Source organism: Taurulus bubalis (assembly GCF_910589615.1).
Source record: "Taurulus bubalis genome assembly, chromosome: 8".
In the NCBI taxonomy this organism is placed as follows: Eukaryota; Metazoa; Chordata; class Actinopteri; order Perciformes; family Cottidae; genus Taurulus; species Taurulus bubalis.
This window is the reverse complement of record NC_136596.1, coordinates 3116725-3138773: the sequence shown is the minus strand read 5'-3', so window position 1 is coordinate 3138773 and position 22049 is coordinate 3116725. Positions and strand designations below refer to the sequence as shown.

General features: G+C 45.1%; 1 protein-coding gene across 1 annotated transcript; it reads left to right on the top strand.

Moving 5' to 3' along the window:
* The first annotated feature begins 881 nt into the window (after positions 1-881).
* tars1 (threonyl-tRNA synthetase 1) lies at positions 882-20645 on the top strand. Its single transcript, XM_079222851.1, has 19 exons — positions 882-1021; positions 1719-1793; positions 2195-2385; positions 3144-3267; positions 4018-4142; positions 5160-5277; positions 5361-5425; positions 5574-5652; positions 6413-6559; positions 7442-7540; positions 8561-8727; positions 11896-12058; positions 13372-13509; positions 18811-18888; positions 18975-19075; positions 19607-19711; positions 19811-19883; positions 19970-20084; positions 20225-20645. The coding sequence occupies exons 1-19, from the start codon at positions 962-964 to the stop codon at positions 20371-20373; spliced, it is 2172 nt and encodes a 723-aa protein (XP_079078977.1). The 5' UTR covers positions 882-961; the 3' UTR covers positions 20374-20645.
* The last annotated feature ends 1404 nt before the right edge of the window (positions 20646-22049 follow it).

Genomic DNA, 22049 nt, shown 5'->3' with positions numbered 1-22049 from the left:
ACAGAAAATCTAACAAGTTTGCAGAGACAACTTGGGAAAGTGCACTTTCTGAAGAAAGTGTGTGTGCTTGCAAAAAGGTCTCCTGGTTCTCCTAGAAATACATCTATCTATCTATCTATCTATCTATATATATATATATATATATATATATATATATATATATATATATACACAAAATACCTTATGGATGGAATATCTAGTTGGGATAAATTTTTTGTGCATTTTAAAAGTTTTCATATTCCTATTAATTTTTACAAGTGTTACAATTATTTTATGGGTAATTTTTTTACATTTTATTTGAATTATTTAGTACATTTAAATGTGTGTATATATATATATATATATATATATATATATATATAATGGGTCATTTGTATTTTATTTGAATTATTCAGTACATTTAAATTAATATATATATTATATTAATATATATATATATACATATATTAAATTCATATATGTATGAATATTAATTGTAATGTACTGAACATTTACTGAGTAATTCAAATAGATAACACAAAATACCTTTTAAACTTTTAAAATGCACACCAAAAATGAATACAGTATATACTATTATATACCAACACAAATACATAAACAAACAAACAAATGAAGAAATAAAAAAGAACTTGTGGAGAAGGCCTTGAAAACATAATCCAGACGTTCAAATAAAGTTGACAGAAAAACCAACAGTTAACTGGACATTATTAAAACATTTGACAGATTATTATGTATTTCAATGTGTTCCTAAATCAAGTTTAGGAGGTCATTTAATCGCGCGACCGGCTGCACGTTGCCCTCTGTCAGAGAAAGCTCCGCCCCCTGCAATGTTGCATCAGCGTCGCAACATCCGGGTACGTCATCAGCCCTTACCCGGCGACCCTGCCTGCTTACCCCGCTGCCGAGACTTCGCAGAAGTTAACGCTATATCTCTCAAAGTGAGGTGACTGTTTCACTCGGTATGGCAGACCACGCTGTCGCGGAGAAAATGAGCGAATTGCGGGTGGACGAGAAGAAAAAGGTAACGCTTCCGTTTTGTAACTGGCTACATTTAAGTCATGCTAGCCGGCTAGAAGCTAGCTAGCCTCTAGTCGAGTGTCAGCAATGCGGCGCTAACCTGTTAGCTAGCTAGCTAGATAAATAGCGAAGTGTTGGCTTTACCCAAAAGGTGAACTCTAAAGATAACAGAGGGCTTCGTTACATTTTAGTTTTAAACTCTTTAATTAGCCACATTGTGAATGAGCGAGCCCAGTCGCCGAGTTTTGGTTTCGGCTGATGTAACTTCAAGCTAATAGTCGCCTCACGCCAAACGCTCATTCAACTATCTGGTCTCTTAAAAACTGGTTTGTGAGTGACTCCCACACATTTCTATTAATAACTCCGGTGTGTGCTGTCGGGTGGCGAGAACCACTTCAAACATAATTTGTTTTTAGATCACTTGTATGCTGGATTTCCCTCCAGCACTTTGTGTTTTAGGTCTTCCACATGATCTGTCTAACTGCTCTGTATAGTAAGCTATGCAACTAAGTTACCAACATGGAACATTTATTATAGTGTTAAATAATGTGTTTGTGTGTCTGTCATGCACAGTGTAGGTAGGGTGTGCATCTGTCCCACCTTTAGCTATGAAGTTGTGTCTGAATGTGTCTTCCATCAACTTTCTTCCTGATGTAAAACAAAACAATGCTCACTAACATTTTCTAATTTTCTTTGGACAGGCGGGAGCTGAAAACGCTAAAGATGGAGGAAAGAAGAAGGTCAAAGGTGCTGCTGGGGAGACTGGAAGATCTGAGGTGAGTTGCTATAAGTATATAAGTATGTAGAAGCTGATGTTTTCTTTGGTTGTTGGGGTTTTCAATTCTAGTATCGTAAACATTCAATATGGTAAATCGCTGCACAGATTTCCAACTGCCAAAAAGCTGAGGAGATAAGATGCTGAGCTGCTCCGAAGAAAGTTGTTGGACGAAGAAAATACTTAATTTAGATATTTAGCTACTTTCATTGGAAAAGGATCAGCAACACTGGACAGGGTTTTTTGATATGGATAATAAAAATGCATATATTTTTCTCTTCCTAGTTTCTCAAGATTACCAACCCTATCTTTAAGAGTTATGCAGATTAACAGCCAAATAAAAGTTTGATACAACACAAGCAATTTTCCATTTACTCACCTTTCGTCGTTGTCTCCGTCTAGCTGACGCCAGCACCCGAGTACATCGACGAGCGTCTCTCTCTGTACACTAAGCTGAAGGCGGAGCACGAAGCGCTGCAGGCGGAGAGAGCTGCGAAGGACAGCCGAGCCATCAAGGTGACTCTGCCCGACGGAAAGGTGGTGGACGCCGAGTCCTGGAAGACCACGCCGTACGAGGTGGCCTGTGGAATCAGGTTGGTGCGATTATGAGCTCGCTGTAGCCGTTACTTTTTGTTTTGTTTCTATGTAGCACAGGACAAATTTATGAAAACCTCAAGGGTGTTGCATCCAAAGTTCACATGACCAGACTGCACAGTAAACACGGAATAATTGAAGCAGCTCCATCATCACCATTCACCAGCTCCAGGCCTCCATACGTTCTCCTTGATGACAGTGAGCTCAAGGCTGTTTATGGTTTGGTTGTTTTAACTTTCTGTGACCCACAAGTCTGCTTTTAGGTCGTAGAAGGATCAATGCTAGTTTTATATATTTTAATTTCAGTCAAACTAAATCCATCATAGGTCTGGTGACTGTACATGACTGCAAAAACCTTCAGAGAGCCTTTCATGCAACACCACTGATTGTACCGGTTTATTATTTATTGTTCCACGGTTATTGTATTGTGGGATTTTCTTTGTTATCTTGTGAATAAATCATCTTAACTTGATTAGAAACATAGCAGTTACTATCGCGGGTTTCACTTAAACGTTCCTGAAGTCAAGCAACGAATAGATAAAGAGCATTGGAAGGTTTTACGGTTCTTATGAGATGTATGTTTGTTTATTTATTTATATCAGACCCATTTTAATGTCACGTTTTAATATGTCACCTGTAGGGGAAGTCACGGAAGACGTTTTTGACCAATGCATCTGTTCAAATTGGCCAAACTTTTCGCAGATTGTCTTTATACGTCTGCACAATCTTTTGACGTGGAACTTCTTTCCCCGTCCAGTCAAGGCCTCGCCGACGGCACGGTGATCGCCAAGGTGAACGGCGGTGTGTGGGACCTGGACCGACCGCTGGAGGAAGACTGCAGCCTCCAGTTGCTCAAGTTTGATGATGAGGAGGCTCAAGCTGTGAGTCGACCTCCTCCCTGGTCTGAAACGATGTTATCAGTCTCATGTTTGAAAGGTCGATAACGGGATAATTAAGTCGGTGAATCGGTCGACTACACTCGGTTTCATGGGGAAAACCCAGAGGTTTGCTGTGATGCGTTCAAGCGCTGCTCAGTAAAAATGAGTATTGGGTGAAGGTAATCTTGTGAAAAGGAGTTTTTGACGAGAAGCTGTAATAAACTCAGTGGTTTGAAGGAATCGTTTCCACAGCAATAGTAAAATAGATATATCTCTGAGGCTATGTTCTATTGAATACGCTTACATATATATTACAAGATAATTATGTATTTATTCCCACCATTAAACCTACTAATTGCAACCTAAAGTTCTAAATATATATCTGTTGTCAGTGTTCAGGTTACTGCACCATAGCACCCTGCAGAGTTCATTCAACCGTATTCGCGAGCCGTTGTTCAGGCGAGGTCAAAGTGATGAATGAGACGTTTACAATCAATAATAAACCTCAGAGCTGTGATTTACATGCAGAGGAGACGTGAGGATGTAAAACGCTGCTGCAATCACGTCCCGTCGTAAAAGTGGCAGAGACCCGTCTGAGAGAATAATGAGACTTGTTCCTAAATTAAAAGCCCAATTTCAGTTTCATTATCTGCACAACGGGCTGAAATCTGCACCTGAAGAGGTCGGTAGAAGAGAGTGAATCCAATCATACTTTGCGTCCTTATTTAACATTCCTATTTTTTCATTTTTTAGGTGTACTGGCACTCCAGCGCCCACATCCTGGGTGAAGCCATGGAGCGGGTGTACGGCGGCTGCCTCTGCTACGGCCCGCCCATCGAGACCGGCTTCTACTACGACATGTTCCTGGAGAGCAGCGAGTGAGTTCCTTTTGCTTCTCAGTTTCTCAAGGCGGGGTTCTTACGGTCATGGAAAACCTGGAAAAGTCATGTAAATGTTGTATATTCATGACGTTCATTTAGTTTGAAATAATTAATATGCTTTTAAAAGAAAGACGCTCAAAATATAAGCAGGCATCTATATAAATGTTTATTCTTTTAATCAAGCTATTGTCTCATTCATTTGTGTCATTTAAGGTTTACTGTATGCTTTGTGTTCTCATTGTTAGTTTAAATACTACATTTACTCACTTTTTACTGTTTACACCCAGATTTCACTAAATGTTTGGTCATGGAAATTGGTTTAAAATCATGGAGAAGTCATTTAATTTGGTTTAAAGTCATGGAAAAGTCATGAAGTCCATTGGTCAGAATGTGTATGAACCCTGTCAAGAGCCGGCGGTCTGATTCTCCGCTCGCAAAACGGGTCGATTGCCATGCCGTTGGAGACCCTTTTTTAAAATGTTTTTCTTGCGTTCTGGACTCCAGATTGCATCTTTCCATATTCGCCCACGGGATCGGAAACCTAAAAATCTCTTTAAAAAGCAGAGCCGTTGTTTACTGCTGGGCCGAGAGACGACTGGGCTGAAACGGCCCTTTAGAAAACTTTTCCACTTCCTCTCCGTAAAAAAACTTTTCCTCCTGACCTTCCCCTGAAGCAGATGCGTTTCTCTCCACTTCGGCTGCAGGAGAGCTGTCTAATTAATTCTACAGACTCCTTAATGAAGTAATTTTATGCTAATGGTATTCCTGGAGAAGGAGGATATTTTGACTTGAAGCCAAGGACCTTTAGCCGTTAGCTTGCGCTCCGCTGAGGTTATCGGTTTCTGCAAGTCAAAGAATTACACGCGTGAACAAAAGGGTTCGGCCACACGGCTTATTGTTTGGTCATGTGATCCGTGATGCCACTGGCAGCCTGAGTTTAGTGCACTTTGCATATTAATGGAGGACTAGGTGGATGCAGTGGACTTGATGTGTTTTCTCTGATGTTTTGCACAGAGGCGTCTCCAGCAATGACTTCCCGGGTCTGGAGACCTTGTGCAAGAAAATCATCAAGGAGAAGCAGCCGTTCGAGAGGCTGGAGATCAAGAAGGAAACTCTGTTGGAAATGTTCAAGGTATTTGTGAAAACAAACGCAACAACAAAAAGAGCGTTGAATACGAGGAACCGAAGTGTAAAACCACATCTTCTCCTTCACAGTACAATAAGTTCAAGTGCCGCATTCTGAATGAGAAGGTCACCACTCCCACCACCACCGTTTACAGGTGAGGCCCGTGCATGTGATCCTGTCATGATGGAATAAAAACACACTAAAGCACCAAGTTTGCAGCTGAAAATGTCCTCAATAAATCCATGTTTACTTCAATTTGAACACTAATAATGCTCAACACTTCTAAACATTGTGCGTTCCAGGTGTGGTCCCTTAATCGACTTGTGTCGCGGGCCTCATGTGAGACATACAGGAAAGATCAAGGCACTGAAGATCCACAAGGTGAGCCGCTTGTTTTCTTTTCTCCAGCAAACCAGTAGTTGTTGTGTTTGGGGATTTTATTGTTGATTTAAAGGAGCAGGGTTGTTACAGTCATGGAAAACCTGATTTTTAAAATGGTTATTTACAGGCCTGGAAAAGTCCTTGAAAAAAATGAAATCCCCAAAGTTTAGTAAAAGTCATGTAAATGTGTTATATTCATGTGTTCATGACGTTCATTTACGCTGAGTTTGAAATAATTAATATGCTTTTAAAAGAAAGTCATGGAAATTTGGTTAAAAGTCATGGAATAGTTATGAAATCCATTGGTCAGAATGTGTATGAACCCTGAACCCGGTTGCTTTTTAAGGACCGTAGTCTGTGCACATTTGTACGGTGGCCCTGAGAGCTCAACACAACGAAGAAAACACATCCACTGATCTCACAACGATTGCGCAACTGGAAAAACTTCTTCACTAACTTGACGACATCGTTTAGAGGAGGTGAAGAAGAAGCTCCCAACACGGCGGATTCCTCGGTCCCGTTTTAAATGTTATTAAAATATTCGTCAGGTCATTTTTCTAAATATTTATCAGATGGGCTTTTTTCTGAAATCCACATTCTCCACATCGGCGTAAAATAGATCCGCTCTGTGATTAATGATGGTGTGTATTTTTAGCAGCTGCTATGTTTTATTCTTCAGGGATTTGATGGACCTGAAAAAGGCTGACGGAAAGCTCACATATTCTTTTTTAAAATTGGTTGTGGTGTCGTTTCCCCTCAGAACTCGTCTACGTACTGGGAGGGTAAGGCGGACATGGAAACCCTCCAGAGGATCTACGGGATCTCCTTTCCCGACCCCAAGATGCTCAAAGAGTGGGAGAAGTTTCAGGAGGAGGCCAAGAACAGAGATCACCGCAAGCTGGGCCGGGTACGAGCCGAGAAGTGCCGACGCTTTGGCTTCAGCAGGGAAATAAGCTTTAGGAGGCCGTGGCTCTAAACCGGTCTCCTCTCACAGGAAGGTTACTAAAGGAAAGGTGGAAGGGGTTTGATGTGGGAAATGCAGCACAAGCTTTTCTTTTTTCATGTATCACTCACTTGGTGACTTGTTAGAAACGTGTTCAGCCACACGTCTCTGTAATGTGGCATTATGAACTGTTCACAGGTAATTATCAGATCAGGGTGTGTGTTGTTGTTTATTCCGTAAAACAATATCAGGTGTGGAACATTTCTCTTCCTCCAAAGTGGGGCGTGACAGAAACAGTTTGAGAGCCACTGGTTTAGTTCAAAGTTCAGACCATTTTGTTGCCATTACAAAATTCTAACAAAATGGTTCATGCTGAATTTTTATTGAAACAACATTTTGTGACTCCTCCGTCCGTGCTTTTTCAAATAATAGAATGTTATTAGTTTTAATAGACAAAAACTAATAACACGTGCAATCACTTTGTTAGAACAAGTTAGATCTATGCAAAAAATTACTAATATTTGGCACAAAAATGTGCCTGTTTTGCACTAAATATAAAGATCATAACAATAACGTTCAACAAAATGAGTGCAGATATGAGGATGGGTCAAATGCAGAGAATAAGTTCCCCACTCTGGGATTAATAAAGGATTATAAAACAAATATTAAAAAGAAAGAAATGCAATAAAAATATCCGCGCCCCACCAGTAATACCGCCACGCCCCACTAGAGGGTCGCGCCCCACAGTTTGAGAACCACTGCATTAGAAAGTAAAAACCAGTTGGACCTTTTTTGTTTCCCCTTACGCTAACAAACAATAATTATTATTATTTTTCTGTTTTCCAGGAGCAGGACCTGTTCTTCTTCCACGACCTGAGTCCAGGCAGCTGCTTCTTCCTCCCCAAAGGCGCCTTCATCTACAACACGCTGATCGAGTTCATCAGAGTAAGCCGGCGGATAATTACTGTGATCTCACTCTGAACTGGGAAGACGTGAGAAAAGAGGAAAGGAAGCGTTTTAAAATGGCAGGGAGGAAGAACAGACCACTAAGAGCAGCTTTTCTATATTCACGAGGCGCATTGCTGCCATTTTAACTCTGTTTTAGGTGCGGTTATATATGTTATATGTTGAAGTGCAGCTTTGTGTCCGACCGTACCTTATTATAGACTCGCACCTCAAACAAAGGGATTTAAAAAACTTATAATAACTTAAATAGAATGCAATTTCATATCGCCGCCCTCTCTTCCTACGGCAATAATGCCGTCAGCGGATATCGACGCGTTTTTTAATTTGCGCTCGCTCCGTGCTCAAACGGGTCGTCTCAAGATATCGTTATCAATCGAAACGTCGCGTCTTAAAATAGATGCGGTTGTGACGCCCCGTTGAATAAAATCTCCCTCTCACCTTCTGGTCACAAGATCGATCAGACTCCCTCGGTCTCGATGGAATCAATTCCACTTGTGAGGAAATGGATTTCTGACTGAGGAGTGATGCCATGTGTTTATTAAACAGATCACATGACTAACTGCAGCAGCTGTAGGGATTTAAAATAATATCGCCTGGTTTTATTTCATTATCATCATCGGATCTTTATGGAATTTAAAAATACATTTACATCTAAACATGGCGAGCTTTTCCTTTCACTTTAAGTAAGTACGGTTCATTTATATTACACTTTCCACAGACAAAAGGTCACAAAATGCTGTACAGGAAAAAATAAAGGTGTTAAAACCAGATTGACACTAACATTTCAACAGTTAAGAAAGCAGAGTAAAATATACATTAAAAGGTGGAGCAGGAAAAAACACAATAAAACAAATCATGGAAATAAAAAGCAGGTCAAGCGGACCCCAAATCCTCTTTTTAAACCGTCTCGGAGGTGGAAGTGAACGCTCTCCAGGCTGCTTGTGCTTTGTGAGCGTTATGAGATCCTTTTGGTGAGATGAACCCCGTTGTCTCCGGCAGAGCGAGTACCGGAGCCGGGGGTTCCAGGAGGTCGTGACGCCCAACATCTACAACAGCAAGCTGTGGCAGACCTCCGGCCACTGGCAGCACTACAGCGAGAACATGTTCTCCTTCGACGTGGAGAAGGAGACCTTCGCCCTCAAGCCCATGAACTGCCCCGGACACTGGTGAGGTTTATGCATTACTTATTTATTCATTGTTGTTATTAACGTCATTATTTTAAAACTCGTACTACAAGTGTTCATCTTTTGTCTTATGAACGGTTAGTAGAGCAAACAGGGATTAACAGTCTTGACTGGTTATACGAGTCGGTTTCATAACCAAGAGGATTGGAAGAAGCGACGACATCCGTGATGAAAACCAGTCTGTGTGTGTGTGTGTGTGTGTGTGTGTGTGTGTGTGTGTGTGTGTGTGTGTGTGTGTGTGTGTGTGTGTGTGTGTGTGTGTGTGTGTGTGTGTGTGTGTGTGCGCGCGTGTTGGAGTCCTGCCACTCGCCTCGATCGCTGAGAAGAGCCGTGAGAATGTCAGAGGGAACCAACATATCCGCTAAAAAACAAAGTTCCTGAACTCGGCAGTGTGGGATAATTTTTTTTAAATGTAGGAAAAAAACCACAGGGTCATGTGATCCGCTGATATTTTATTTACTGCTTCCTTAAATGTAGTTTAGATGAGAAACTTGAGCAGAGTTGTTCAAAAGGAAACGCTTTCTCAGCAATATGTAAATCCCCGGATGACTTGAACAAAGTAAAAGGGAAATAATAATCGTGAACACTCTGAGGATATTTCCTCTGTCAATAATCCTGATATAATCATTTTTTCAACACTAACTGCATGAAACCTTTTTTGGTAACCATTACCTTCTCTGTCCACCAGAGGGAGTGTTTTCCCTCCTTTTGGGCAGAGCCAGCAGGATGAGACTACGCAGACTGAACCGTTCACGCTGCTACGTTAATGATGAGTTTATGATGAAACCATCGTGCAGCAATAAAAATGACCGGCGGGAGATTAATGAGTGAATACGTATTATCTTATTACATCAAAACAGATGCGCTTTAAGAAAATAAAGAAGGAAGAAAAGGTCATGAATGTGTTAACGCAATACTCGGCGTATTGCAAAATGCTTATAATTTGTAATAAGAAGCCATTGTGGCCTTTAATGATTCCCATCCCCTAAAGAGCCCATTTGTACATTAAATACATTTTTGTTATTATCTACTATCTTGCATTTTTACAAAAGATTCACTCGTAGTACTTCTTCCACCACCGGTGATCCATGACTATCTCACTCTTGCATGTTCAGCATTTCTGAGTAAAACCCGCCTTCTTCCTCATTTTGCTTTCTAATATAATCTTTGGGAAAAATTTGGTCCCCCACCAAATTTGGCAATGTTTTACGTGCACTAGATCCACCACTTTGTATGCATACACGCCGCTTAATGAGTCCCAACAATGCAAATAAAATAAACGGGTGCACAGAGCGAGCAAAAGAAGCACCCTGGATGGGTGTGTGTTTCTTTTTCATCTCAAAACTCCACTTTGACCGCCTCGCGCTCGCAACAATTTCAATGCTTTTGCGCCTCAAGTTGAGTACCTCACTCCTTGGCCTCTTGGCGCCTCACTCCTTGGCCTCTTGGCGCCTCACTCCTCGGCCTCTTGGCGCCTCACTCCTCGGCCTCTTGGCGCCTCACTCCTCGGCCTCTTGGCGCCTCACTCCTCGGCCTCTTGGCGCCTCACTCCTCGGCCTCTCAGCCTCTTGGCGCCTCACTCCTCGGCCTCTCAGCCTCTTGGTGCCTCACTCCTCGGCCTCTTGGTGCCTCACTCCTCGGCCTCTTGGTGCCTCACTCCTCGGCCTCTTGGCGCCTCACTCCTCAGCCTCTTAGCACCGCGGTGCCTCACTCCTCGGCTTCTTGGTGCCTCACTCCTCGGCTTCTTGGTGCCTCACTCCTCGGCTTCTTGGTGCCTCACTCCTCGGCTTCTTGGTGCCTCACTCCTCGGCTTCTTGGTGCCTCACTCCTCGGCCTCTTGGTGCCTCACTCCTCGGCACCGCGGTGCCTCATTCCTCAGCCTCTTGGCACCGCGGTGCCTCACTCCTTGACCTCTTGGTGCCTCTCGATGCCTCACTCCTCGGCTTCTTGGTGCCTCACTCCTCGGCCTCTTGGTGCCTCACTCCTCGGCACCGCGGTGCCTTATTCCTCAGCCTCTTGGCACCGCGGTGCCTCACTCCTTGACCTCTTGGTGCCTCTCGGTGCCTCACTCCTCGGCCTCTCGGTGCCTCACTCCTCGGCCTCTCGGTGCCTCACTCCTCGGCCTCTCGGTGCCTCACTCCTCGGCGCCTCACTCCTCGGCCTCTTGGTGCCTCACTCCTCGGCCTCTCGTGCCTCACTCCTCGGCGCCTCACTCCTCGGCCTCTTGGTGCCTCACTCCTCGGCCTCTCGTGCCTCACTCCTCGGCGCCTCACTCCTCGGCCTCTTGGTGCCTCACTCCTCGGCCTCTCGTGCCTCACTCCTCGGCGCCTCACTCTTCGGCCTCTTGGTGCCTCACTCCTCGGCCTCTCGTGCCTCACTCCTCGGCCTCTCGTGCCTCACTCCTCGGCCTCTTGGTGCCTCACTCCTCGGCCTCTCGTGCCTCACTCCTCGGCCTCTCGTGCCTCACTCCTCGGCCTCTTGGTGCCTCACTCCTCGGCCTCTCGTGCCTCACTCCTCGGCCTCTCGTGCCTCACTCCTCGGCCTCTTGGTGCCTCACTCCTCGGCCTCTTGGTGCCTCACTCCTCGGCCTCTTGGTGCCTCACTCCTCGGCCTCTCGGTGCCTCACTCCTCGGCCTCTCGTGCCTCACTCCTCGGCCTCTCGGCACCGCGGTGCCTCACTCCTCGGCCTCTCGGCACCGCGGTGCCTCACTCCTCGGCCTCTTGAGAGTTTGCTCCTTGTTCTCGTTATCTGGAGTTGGACGGCGTCTTCATTAAATGAATCTCCATATTTCGCCGCTTCAACAGATTGTCCTCCCGCTCCTCTTGTAATGGACCGACGCTCCTGCTGTGTGTTCACTTGTTGAACGACCCAGTTCAATTTCCTGCTGGATGCTGCATTGCAGCCTGAAGAGCTGCAGCTCTTTGTGTTCCGATCTTTTATCTCTCTGTAAACGGACCCGTCTTTGTGCCGTCCTCGCTGGCAGCCGCTCTGGAGTTCACATGGAAACGGAGCGAATGCTTTTCCTTTTGTGTTGCACGTTAAATCCAACTTTTACAGGTAGTGTTATTGTGATAACCAGAGGTCGGCGTTGCGGTTTGTGGTTTCTCTTCTTTTCTCTCCTCACGATGCCCGTGTGCGTTTGTCTGCAGTCTGATGTTCGACCACCGGCCGCGCTCCTGGAGAGAGTTGCCCATTCGCATGGCCGACTTCGGCGTCCTGCACAGGAACGAGCTGTCCGGAGCGCTGACGGGCCTCACCAGGGTGCGCCGCTTCCAGCAGGACGACGCCCACATCTTCTGCACCATGGACCAGGTGAGCGCCGCACGCTTACTTAGTGGTCAGTGTCGGAAATGCAGGAGGGCAAAGGGCAAGACCATTAAAAAAAAACATAGTTCGCTTTAGCTAGCTAACGTTAGTTACTGGCGGATTTAGAGATTGGAGTGAGACATGGAGAAAAAGGTGATGTCGTGATCTTCGCAATAAAACATCTTTGATGTGTCGAGTTTTGGCCAATCAGCGTTAAGATGTCTACAGCGTTCCTCCAACTTTTTATCCTTTCACTCCAAGTTGAAGTTACCGGCGATACGAACGACTCGCCGTCAAAGTTCTGTTCAAGAAATCTAAATAAAACACTTTGAATCTGTAGTCTACTGCCCAATAGTCTTATTGTTGCCATTTGATGACAATTGCTCATATACTGTAAGCCTAAATAAGTATATTCATTATTTTGAACAAAGGTTAAATGTTATTTCACAAGTTTCAAAAAGCTGTCCGAGGTCAAAGTCTTACGAGGCATTGCAGAATTATTGTTGCATATTATTATGTTATTAACATTATAAATGAATGCATATATACTTTATTAATCCCCAAGGGGAAATTTGGTGTCGACATAGCACCAATTTATAGACAAAAATAAGATATAAAAACAACAGGGATGAAAGATATATATATATATATATATATATATATATATATACACACAATAATATTAAATTAAACTATAAAATTGCAAAAATGTAAAGTATGTGTATATTAAGTGTGTGAGGTGTAAATAAACAATAGCTGAGTGCAACAATGCTAATTATGTAAGTACAGTATATGAAGTGTGAGTATCAGTGCCGTTTCTGTTTACTTTGGTCATTTATTCATATATTTACACATTTCTGACTGTTCGGGCGCCTTAGAGCTTTGTTTGTACGTTATACTGTTGTAACAGGAATGAAGTCATAAACAAACCTCCACGATAACGAGGAGGGATTTTAATGATCTGGAAACTCGCATCTCATATTCACTACTACTTTATAGTTTTTTGTGCGACCCCTGTAAAGACAGAGGTCACGTGTTACGTACTTTATAAGGACACAAAGCTTGAAAATCCTGGAAACTATTATAAATCTCCATTTTGTTTTTCCCTAATTGTGCCGAAAGCGTACCGAACCGTGTATGTTGTGTACTCCCTGCTGAACGGGTAATTCCACATCTTCAGTACCTTCCAGCTCTAGTTTTTGGGTTGCAGGTTTTCCGTACCTTTAATGAGCAGAAATATACGACGCAATATTATCCAGGAAATCAAACGACCTCCGAATAGTTTTCAAGAAGAATAATTATCTGTTCTTCACTCCCAGATCGAGGAGGAGATCAAGGGCTGCCTGGACTTCCTGCGGGCCGTGTACGAGGTGTTCGGCTTCACCTTCAAGCTCAACCTCGCCACCCGGCCAGAGAAGTTCCTCGGGGACGCGGCCGTCTGGGAGCAGGCAGAGAAAGTATTGATCTTTTACTGGCGGTCATTTTGTGGAGCTGCCATTTCTGGAGAGCCTCTCTCCACACACACACACACACACACACACACACACACACACACAGGGAGAAAGAGACACACGCACAGAGAAAGAGACACACACACACACACACACAGAGAAAGAGACACACACACACACAGAGAAAGAGACACACACACACACACACACAGAGAAAGAGACACACACACACACACACACACACACACACACAGGGAGAAAGAGACACACGCACAGAGAAAGAGACACACGCACAGAGAAAGAGACACACACACACACACAGGGAGAAAGAGACACACGCATGCACAGAGAAAGAGAAAGAGACACACACACACACAGAGAAAGAGACACACACACACACGCACAGAGCAAGAGACACAGAGAAAGAGACGCACAGAGCAAGAGACACGCACAGAGCAAGAGACACACACGTACAGAGCAAGAGACACACACGTACAGAGCAAGAGACACACGCACAGAGCAAGAGACACACACACACGCACAGAGCAAGAGACACACACACACGCACAGAGCAAGAGACACACACACGCACGCACAGAGCAAGAGACACACACACACACGCACACGCACAGAGCAAGAGACACACACACACGCACAGAGCAAGACACACGCACAGAGCAAGAGACACAGAGAAAGAGACACACACACACACACGCACAGGGAAAGAGACACACACACACGCACAGAGAAAGAGACACACACACACACGCACAGAGAAAGAGACACACACACACACGCACAGAGAAAGAGACACACACACACGCACAGAGAAAGAGACACACACACGCACGCACAGAGCAAGAGACACACACACACACACGCACAGAGCAAGAGACACACACACACGCACAGAGCAAGACACACACACGCACAGAGCAAGAGACACAGAGAAAGAGACACACACACACACGCACAGGGAAAGAGACACACACACACACACACGCACAGAGAAAGAGACACACACACACACGCACAGAGAAAGAGACACACATACACACACACAGGAGATACGCACAGAGAAAGAGACACACGCACAGAGAAAGAGACACACACACACACACACACGCACAGAGAAAGAGACACACGCACAGAGCAAGAGACACAGAGAAAGAGACACACACACGCACAGAGAAAGATACGCACAGAGAAAGAGACACACACGCACAGAGAAAGAGACACACACGCACAGAGCAAGAGACACAGAGAAAGAGACACACACACACACACACACAAAGAGACACACACACGCACGCACAGAGAAAGAGACACACACGCACGCACAGAGAAAGAGACACACACGCACGCACAGAGAAAGAGACACACACGCACGCACAGAGAAAGAGACACACACGCACGCACAGAGAAAGAGACACACAGAGAAAGAGACACGCACAGAGAAAGAGACACACACACGCACAGAGAAAGAGACACACACACGCACAGAGAAAGAGACACACACACGCACAGAGAAAGAGACACACACACGCACAGAGAAAGAGACACACACACGCACAGAGAAAGAGACACACACACGCACAGAGAAAGAGACACACACGCACAGAGAAAGAGACACACACGCACAGAGAAAGAGACACACACACGCACAGAGAAAGAGACACACACACGCACAGAGAAAGAGACACACACACGCACAGAGAAAGAGACACACGCACAGAGAAAGAGACACACACACAGAAAGAGACACACACACACGCACAGAGAAAGAGACACACACACACGCACAGAGAAAGAGACACAGAGAAAGAGACACACACGCACGCACAGAGAAAGAGACACACATACACACACACACACGCACAGAGAAAGAGACACACACGCACGCACAGAGAAAGAGACACACATACACACACACAGGAGATACGCACAGAGAAAGAGACACACGCACAGAGAAAGAGACACACACACACACGCACAGAGAAAGAGACACACACGCACAGAGAAAGAGACACACACGCACGCACAGAGGAGACACACAGAGAAAGAGACACGCACAGAGAAAGAGACACACACACGCACAGAGAAAGAGACACACACACGCACAGAGAAAGAGACACACACACGCACAGAGAAAGAGACACACACACACGCACAGAGAAAGAGACACACACACACGCACAGAGAAAGAGACACACACACACGCACAGAGAAAGAGACACACACACACGCACAGAGAAAGAGACACACACACACAGAGAAAGAGACACACACACACATGCACAGAGAAAGAGACACACACACAGAAAGAGACACACACACACGCACAGAGAAAGAGACACACACGCACAGAGAAAGAGACACAGAGAAAGAGACACACACGCACGCACAGAGAAAGAGACACACATACACACACACACACGCACAGAGAAAGAGACACACACGCACGCACAGAGAAAGAGACACACATACACACACACAGGAGATACGCACAGAGAAAGAGACACACGCACAGAGAAAGAGACACACACACACACGCACAGAGAAAGAGACACACACGCACAGAGAAAGAGACACACACACGCACAGAGAAAGAGACACACACACACGCACAGAGAAAGAGACACACACACACGCACAGAGAAAGAGACACACACACACGCACAGAGAAAGAGACACACACACACGCACAGAGAAAGAGACACACACACACAGAGAAAGAGACACACACACACAGAGAAAGAGACACACACACACATGCACAGAGAAAGAGACACACACACAGAAAGAGACACACACACACGCACAGAGAAAGAGACACACACGCACAGAGAAAGAGACACAGAGAAAGAGACACACACGCACGCACAGAGAAAGAGACACACATACACACACACACACGCACAGAGAAAGAGACACACATACACACACACAGGAGATACGCACAGAGAAAGAGACACACGCACAGAGAAAGAGACACACACACACACGCACAGAGAAAGAGACACACACGCACAGAGAAAGAGACACACACGCACGCACAGAGGAGACACACAGAGAAAGAGACACGCACAGAGAAAGAGACACACACACGCACAGAGAAAGAGACACACACACGCACAGAGAAAGAGACACACACACGCACAGAGAAAGAGACACACACACGCACAGAGAAAGAGACACACACACACGCACAGAGAAAGAGACACACACACACGCACAGAGAAAGAGACACACACACACGCACAGAGAAAGAGACACACACACACGCACAGAGAAAGAGACACACACACACAGAGAAAGAGACACACACACACATGCACAGAGAAAGAGACACACACACAGAAAGAGACACACACACACGCACAGAGAAAGAGACACACACGCACAGAGAAAGAGACACACACGCACGCACAGAGAAAGAGACACACATACACACACACAGGAGATACGCACAGAGAAAGAGACACACACACACACACACACACGCACAGAGAAAGAGACACACAGAGAAAGAGACACACACACACACGCACAGAGAAAGAGACACACAGAGAAAGAGACACACACACACACGCACAGAGAAAGAGACACACACGCACAGAGAAAGAGACACACGCACAGAGAAAGAGACACACATACACACACACAGGAGATACGCACAGAGAAAGAGACACACGCACAGAGAAAGAGACACGCGCACAGAGAAAGAGACACACACACACACAGAGAAAGAGACACACACACACGCACAGAGAGAGAGACGCACAGAGAAAGAGACACACACACACGCACAGAGAAAGAGACACACACACACGCACAGAGAAAGAGACACACACACACACACAGAGAAAGAGACACACACGCACAGAGAAAGAGACACGCACACACAGAGAAAGAGACACACACGCACAGAGAAAGAGACACACACGCACAGAGAAAGAGACACACACAGAGAAGGAGATACACACACACACACAGAGAAAGAGACACACATACACACACACACAGGAGATACGCACAGAGAAAGAGACACACACAGAGAAGGAGATACACACACACACACACACACACAGAGAAAGAGACACACACGCACAGAGAAAGAGACACACACGCACAGAGAAAGACACACACGCACAGAGAAAGACACACACACGCACAGAGAAAGACACACACACACAGGAGACACACATACACACACACAGGAGACACACATACACACACACAGAGAAAGACACACATACACACACAGAGAAGGAGACACACATACACACACACAGGAGACACATACACACACACACACAGAAGGAGACACACATACACACACACACACACAGAAGGAGACACACGCAGAGAAAGAGAGACACACACAGAGAGGAGACACACACACACACACAGAAAGAGACACACACACACACACAGAAAGAGACACACACACAGAAAGAGACACACACATACACACACACACACAGAAAGAGACACACACATACACACACAGAAAGAGACACACACATACACACACACAGAAAGAGACACACACACAGAAAGAGACACACACATACACACACACAGAAAGAGACATACACACACACACACACAGAAAGAGACATACACACACACACACACAGAAAGAGACACACACACACACAGAAAGAGACACACACATACACACACACACAGAAAGAGACACAGAAAGAGACACACACATACACACAGAGAAAGAGACACACACATACACACACAGAGAAAGAGACACACACATACACACACAGAGAAAGAGACACACACATACACACACAGAGAAAGAGACACACACATACACACACAGAGAAAGAGACACACACATACACACACAGAGAAAGAGACACACACATACACACACAGAGAAAGAGACACACACATACACACACAGAGAAAGAGACACACACATACACACACAGAGAAAGAGACACACACATACACACACAAAGAGAAGGCGACACAAACACACACACAAAGAGACACACACACAGACGCTCGCACACAAAGAGACGGACACACAAAGACGCACGCACACACGCACGCACGCACGCACACACACACACCCTGTTGTGAGGAGAACACACCTGGCCGTGCTTCACCTCATTAATTCCTCCAGCAGCATTGCATATTGTCTATATTGTTAAATATTATCTATATCAACGTTTCTCATATTAGTTCCGGCTGAAGGCGACGTCTGAACACGTTTACCTGCCGGTCGGCCGTTGCTACGGTAACAAAGCTTATGGCTCGTTTCCCTTTCTTTCTTTACAGCAACTGGAGAACAGCTTGAACGAGTTCGGGGAGAAGTGGGTCCTCAACCCCGGAGACGGAGCGTTTTACGGGCCGAAGGTGAGTCGCCGGCTAACGCCGTACTTTTTGTATTTTAAAACCGTAACCGGGGGCAACGCCTGACCACCGGAGTCCTTCCTCCGCAGATCGACATCCAGATCAAGGACGCCATCGGCCGCTACCATCAGTGTGCCACCATCCAGCTGGACTTCCAGCTCCCGATCCGCTTCAACCTGTCCTTCGTCAGGTAGCTCCTCTTCCTCTTCCTCCTCCCGCTAAAAATGATATTCTACTTCTCTCCCGGTTTCCCTTCAACAACGAGGACGCACCTCGTTGTTGAAGGGAAACCGGGAGAGAAGTAAAATATCATTTTTATCAACATATTTATGGAGCCCAGGTCATGTTTTGTTCATTTGAAAAAAAGATTTGAACCTGAAAAATCAAGTTTTGTTGTTGAACTTTATTTTTTTTTTTTCAGTAATAGATTTTATATTTTCAATTTTCACCACTTTTTTCAGATTCAGAGTGAAAGTTGAAAATATAAAATCTGTTACTGAAAACTGAAAAAAATATTATTTTTCAAAGTTCAACAACAAAACTGGATTTTTCAGGTTCAAATCTTTTTTTCAAATGAACAAAACATATGACCTGGATTTAGCTCCATACATATTGTAGTAAAAGTAAACGTAATCAAAAGGAATACCGGAGAAATCAATGTTTCAGGAGAACATTAAGTTCTGATACTAATTCCTCCATCTGATCTCTGTTGTCTTTGTAGCCAAGATGGCGACGACAAGAAGAGGCCAGTGATCATCCACAGAGCCATCCTGGGATCGGTGGAGCGGATGATCGCCATCCTGACCGAGAACTACGGCGGCAAATGGTTCGTAAGCGGCTGCATTATTCCAGTAGACTGAGAGGGTTCAGGTCCATTTGATGTTTCAGGAGCCGCTAACGGGCTAATCCATGCGTTGTGTTTCAGGCCGCTGTGGCTCTCTCCTCGCCAGGTGATGGTCGTTCCCGTGGGGCCGACTTGTGAGGAATACGCTCAGAAGGTAAACGCCTCCTCGCGTGACCGTCACACGCCTGTGATGTGAGCGGGAGGATCTTTTTAAACCTCACGTCTCTCCGGTCGCTGTAGGTCCAGCAGCAGTTCCACAGCAGCGGCTTCATGGCCGACGTGGACCTCGTCCCCGGCTGCACCCTGAACAAGAAGATCAGGAACGCTCAGCTGGCGCAGTACAACTTCATCCTGGGTCAGTGGCCACGCCCCTTTTCTTTACCGCTGTCCGTCTTCTTATCACAGGGTTCTTACGCTCATGGAAAACCTGGAAAAGTCATGAAACCCATTGGTCAGTGTGTGAAGCCTCCTCATTGGTTCTCCTGTGCGTTTCAGTGGTGGGCGAGAAGGAGAAGACGAGCGACACCGTGAACGTGCGCACGCGCGATAACAAAGTGCACGGCGAGCGCTCCGTGGAGGAGTGCGTCGAGCGGCTGAAGCAACTGAAGAGCTGCAGGAGCCGGAACGCCGAAGAGGACTTCTGAAGCTCGTCCTCCTCCAGGGAACCTCCGGCGTGGGACTGTTCGGTAAAGGGGTGGAGCTACGTTCACATCGCGGCCTCGTCGCTCCACCCGGGAATCACATTGTTCACTTTCCATCATCTTTTATATTTTCCTGGTGTCTGTGTTTCTGGTTATGGAGTCTCTTTCTCCCTCTGAACAGCTGATCAGAACAGAATGCTCTTGTTTGCATCATGCCATTCATTCTTTCTGCAGGGAATTGTACGAGTTACAATTTTGATAATTAAACCAATCTATTCTTATTCTATGTAATGCTTTTTATTTAAGACTTCCCCCCCCCCCCCTCCCCCCCCGTCTTCCTTTCTTGGAGAGAGCAGCCAACAGGTCAGAAGAAAAGATGTACGAGATAGTGACTAAAGATGCACGAGATAGTGACTAAAGATGCACAAGGTAGTGACTAAAGATGCACGAGATGGTGACTAAAGATGCACAAGGTAGTGACTAAAGATGCACGAGATGGTGACTAAAGATGTACGAGATAGTGACTAAAGATGTACGAGATAGTGACTAAAGATGTACGAGATAGTGACTAAAGATGCACAAGGTAGTGACTAAAGATGTACGAGATAGTGACTAAAGATGTACGAGATAGTGACTAAAGATGTACGAGATAGTGACTAAAGATGTACGAGATAGTGACTAAAGATGCACAAGGTAGTGACTAAAGATGTACGAGATAGTGACTAAAGATGCACAAGGTAGTGACTAAAGATGCACGAGATAGTGACTAAAGATGTACGAGATAGTGACTAAAGATGTACGAGATAGTGACTAAAGATGTACGAGATAGTGACTAAAGATGTACGAGATAGTGACTAAAGATGCACGAGATAGTGACTAAAGATGCACAAGGTAGTGACTAAAGATGTACGAGATAGTGACTAAAGATGCACAAGGTAGTGACTAAAGATGCACAAGGTAGTGACTAAAGATGCACAAGGTAGTGACTAAAGATGTACGAGGTAGTGACTAAAGATGCACGAGGTAGTGACTAAAGATGCACAAGGTGGTGACTAAAGATGCACAAGGTGGTGACTAAAGATGTACGAGATAGTGACTAAAGATGCACAAGGTAGTGACTAAAGATGCACAAGGTAGTGACTAAAGATGCACAAGGTGGTGACTAAAGATGCACAAGGTGGTGACTAAAGATGTACGAGATAGTGACTAAAGATGCACAAGGTAGTGACTAAAGATGCACAAGGTAGTGACTAAAGATGCACGAGATGGTGACTAAAGATGTACGAGATAGTGACTAAAGATGTACGAGATAGTGACTAAAGATGTACGAGATAGTGACTAAAGATGCACAAGGTAGTGACTAAAGATGTACGAGATAGTGACTAAAGATGTACGAGATAGTGACTAAAGATGTACGAGATAGTGACTAAAGATGTACGAGATAGTGACTAAAGATGCACAAGGTAGTGACTAAAGATGTACGAGATAGTGACTAAAGATGCACAAGGTAGTGACTAAAGATGCACGAGATAGTGACTAAAGATGTACGAGATAGTGACTAAAGATGTACGAGATAGTGACTAAAGATGTACGAGATAGTGACTAAAGATGTACGAGATAGTGACTAAAGATGCACAAGGTAGTGACTAAAGATGTACGAGATAGTGACTAAAGATGCA

What these genes read in the sequence shown, in the direction of transcription:
- tars1 (XM_079222851.1), top strand. Translation starts at nt 962, where the DNA reads ATGGCAGACCACGCTGTCGCGGAGAAAATGAGCGAATTGCGGGTGGAC. An exon ending in GAGGTGGCCTGTGGAATCAG is followed by an intron (nt 2,386 to 3,143) that starts GTTGGTGCGATT and finishes TTCCCCGTCCAG; the next exon opens with TCAAGGCCTCGCCGACGGCA. An exon ending in GAGCGTTTTACGGGCCGAAG is followed by an intron (nt 18,889 to 18,974) that starts GTGAGTCGCCGG and finishes CTTCCTCCGCAG; the next exon opens with ATCGACATCCAGATCAAGGA.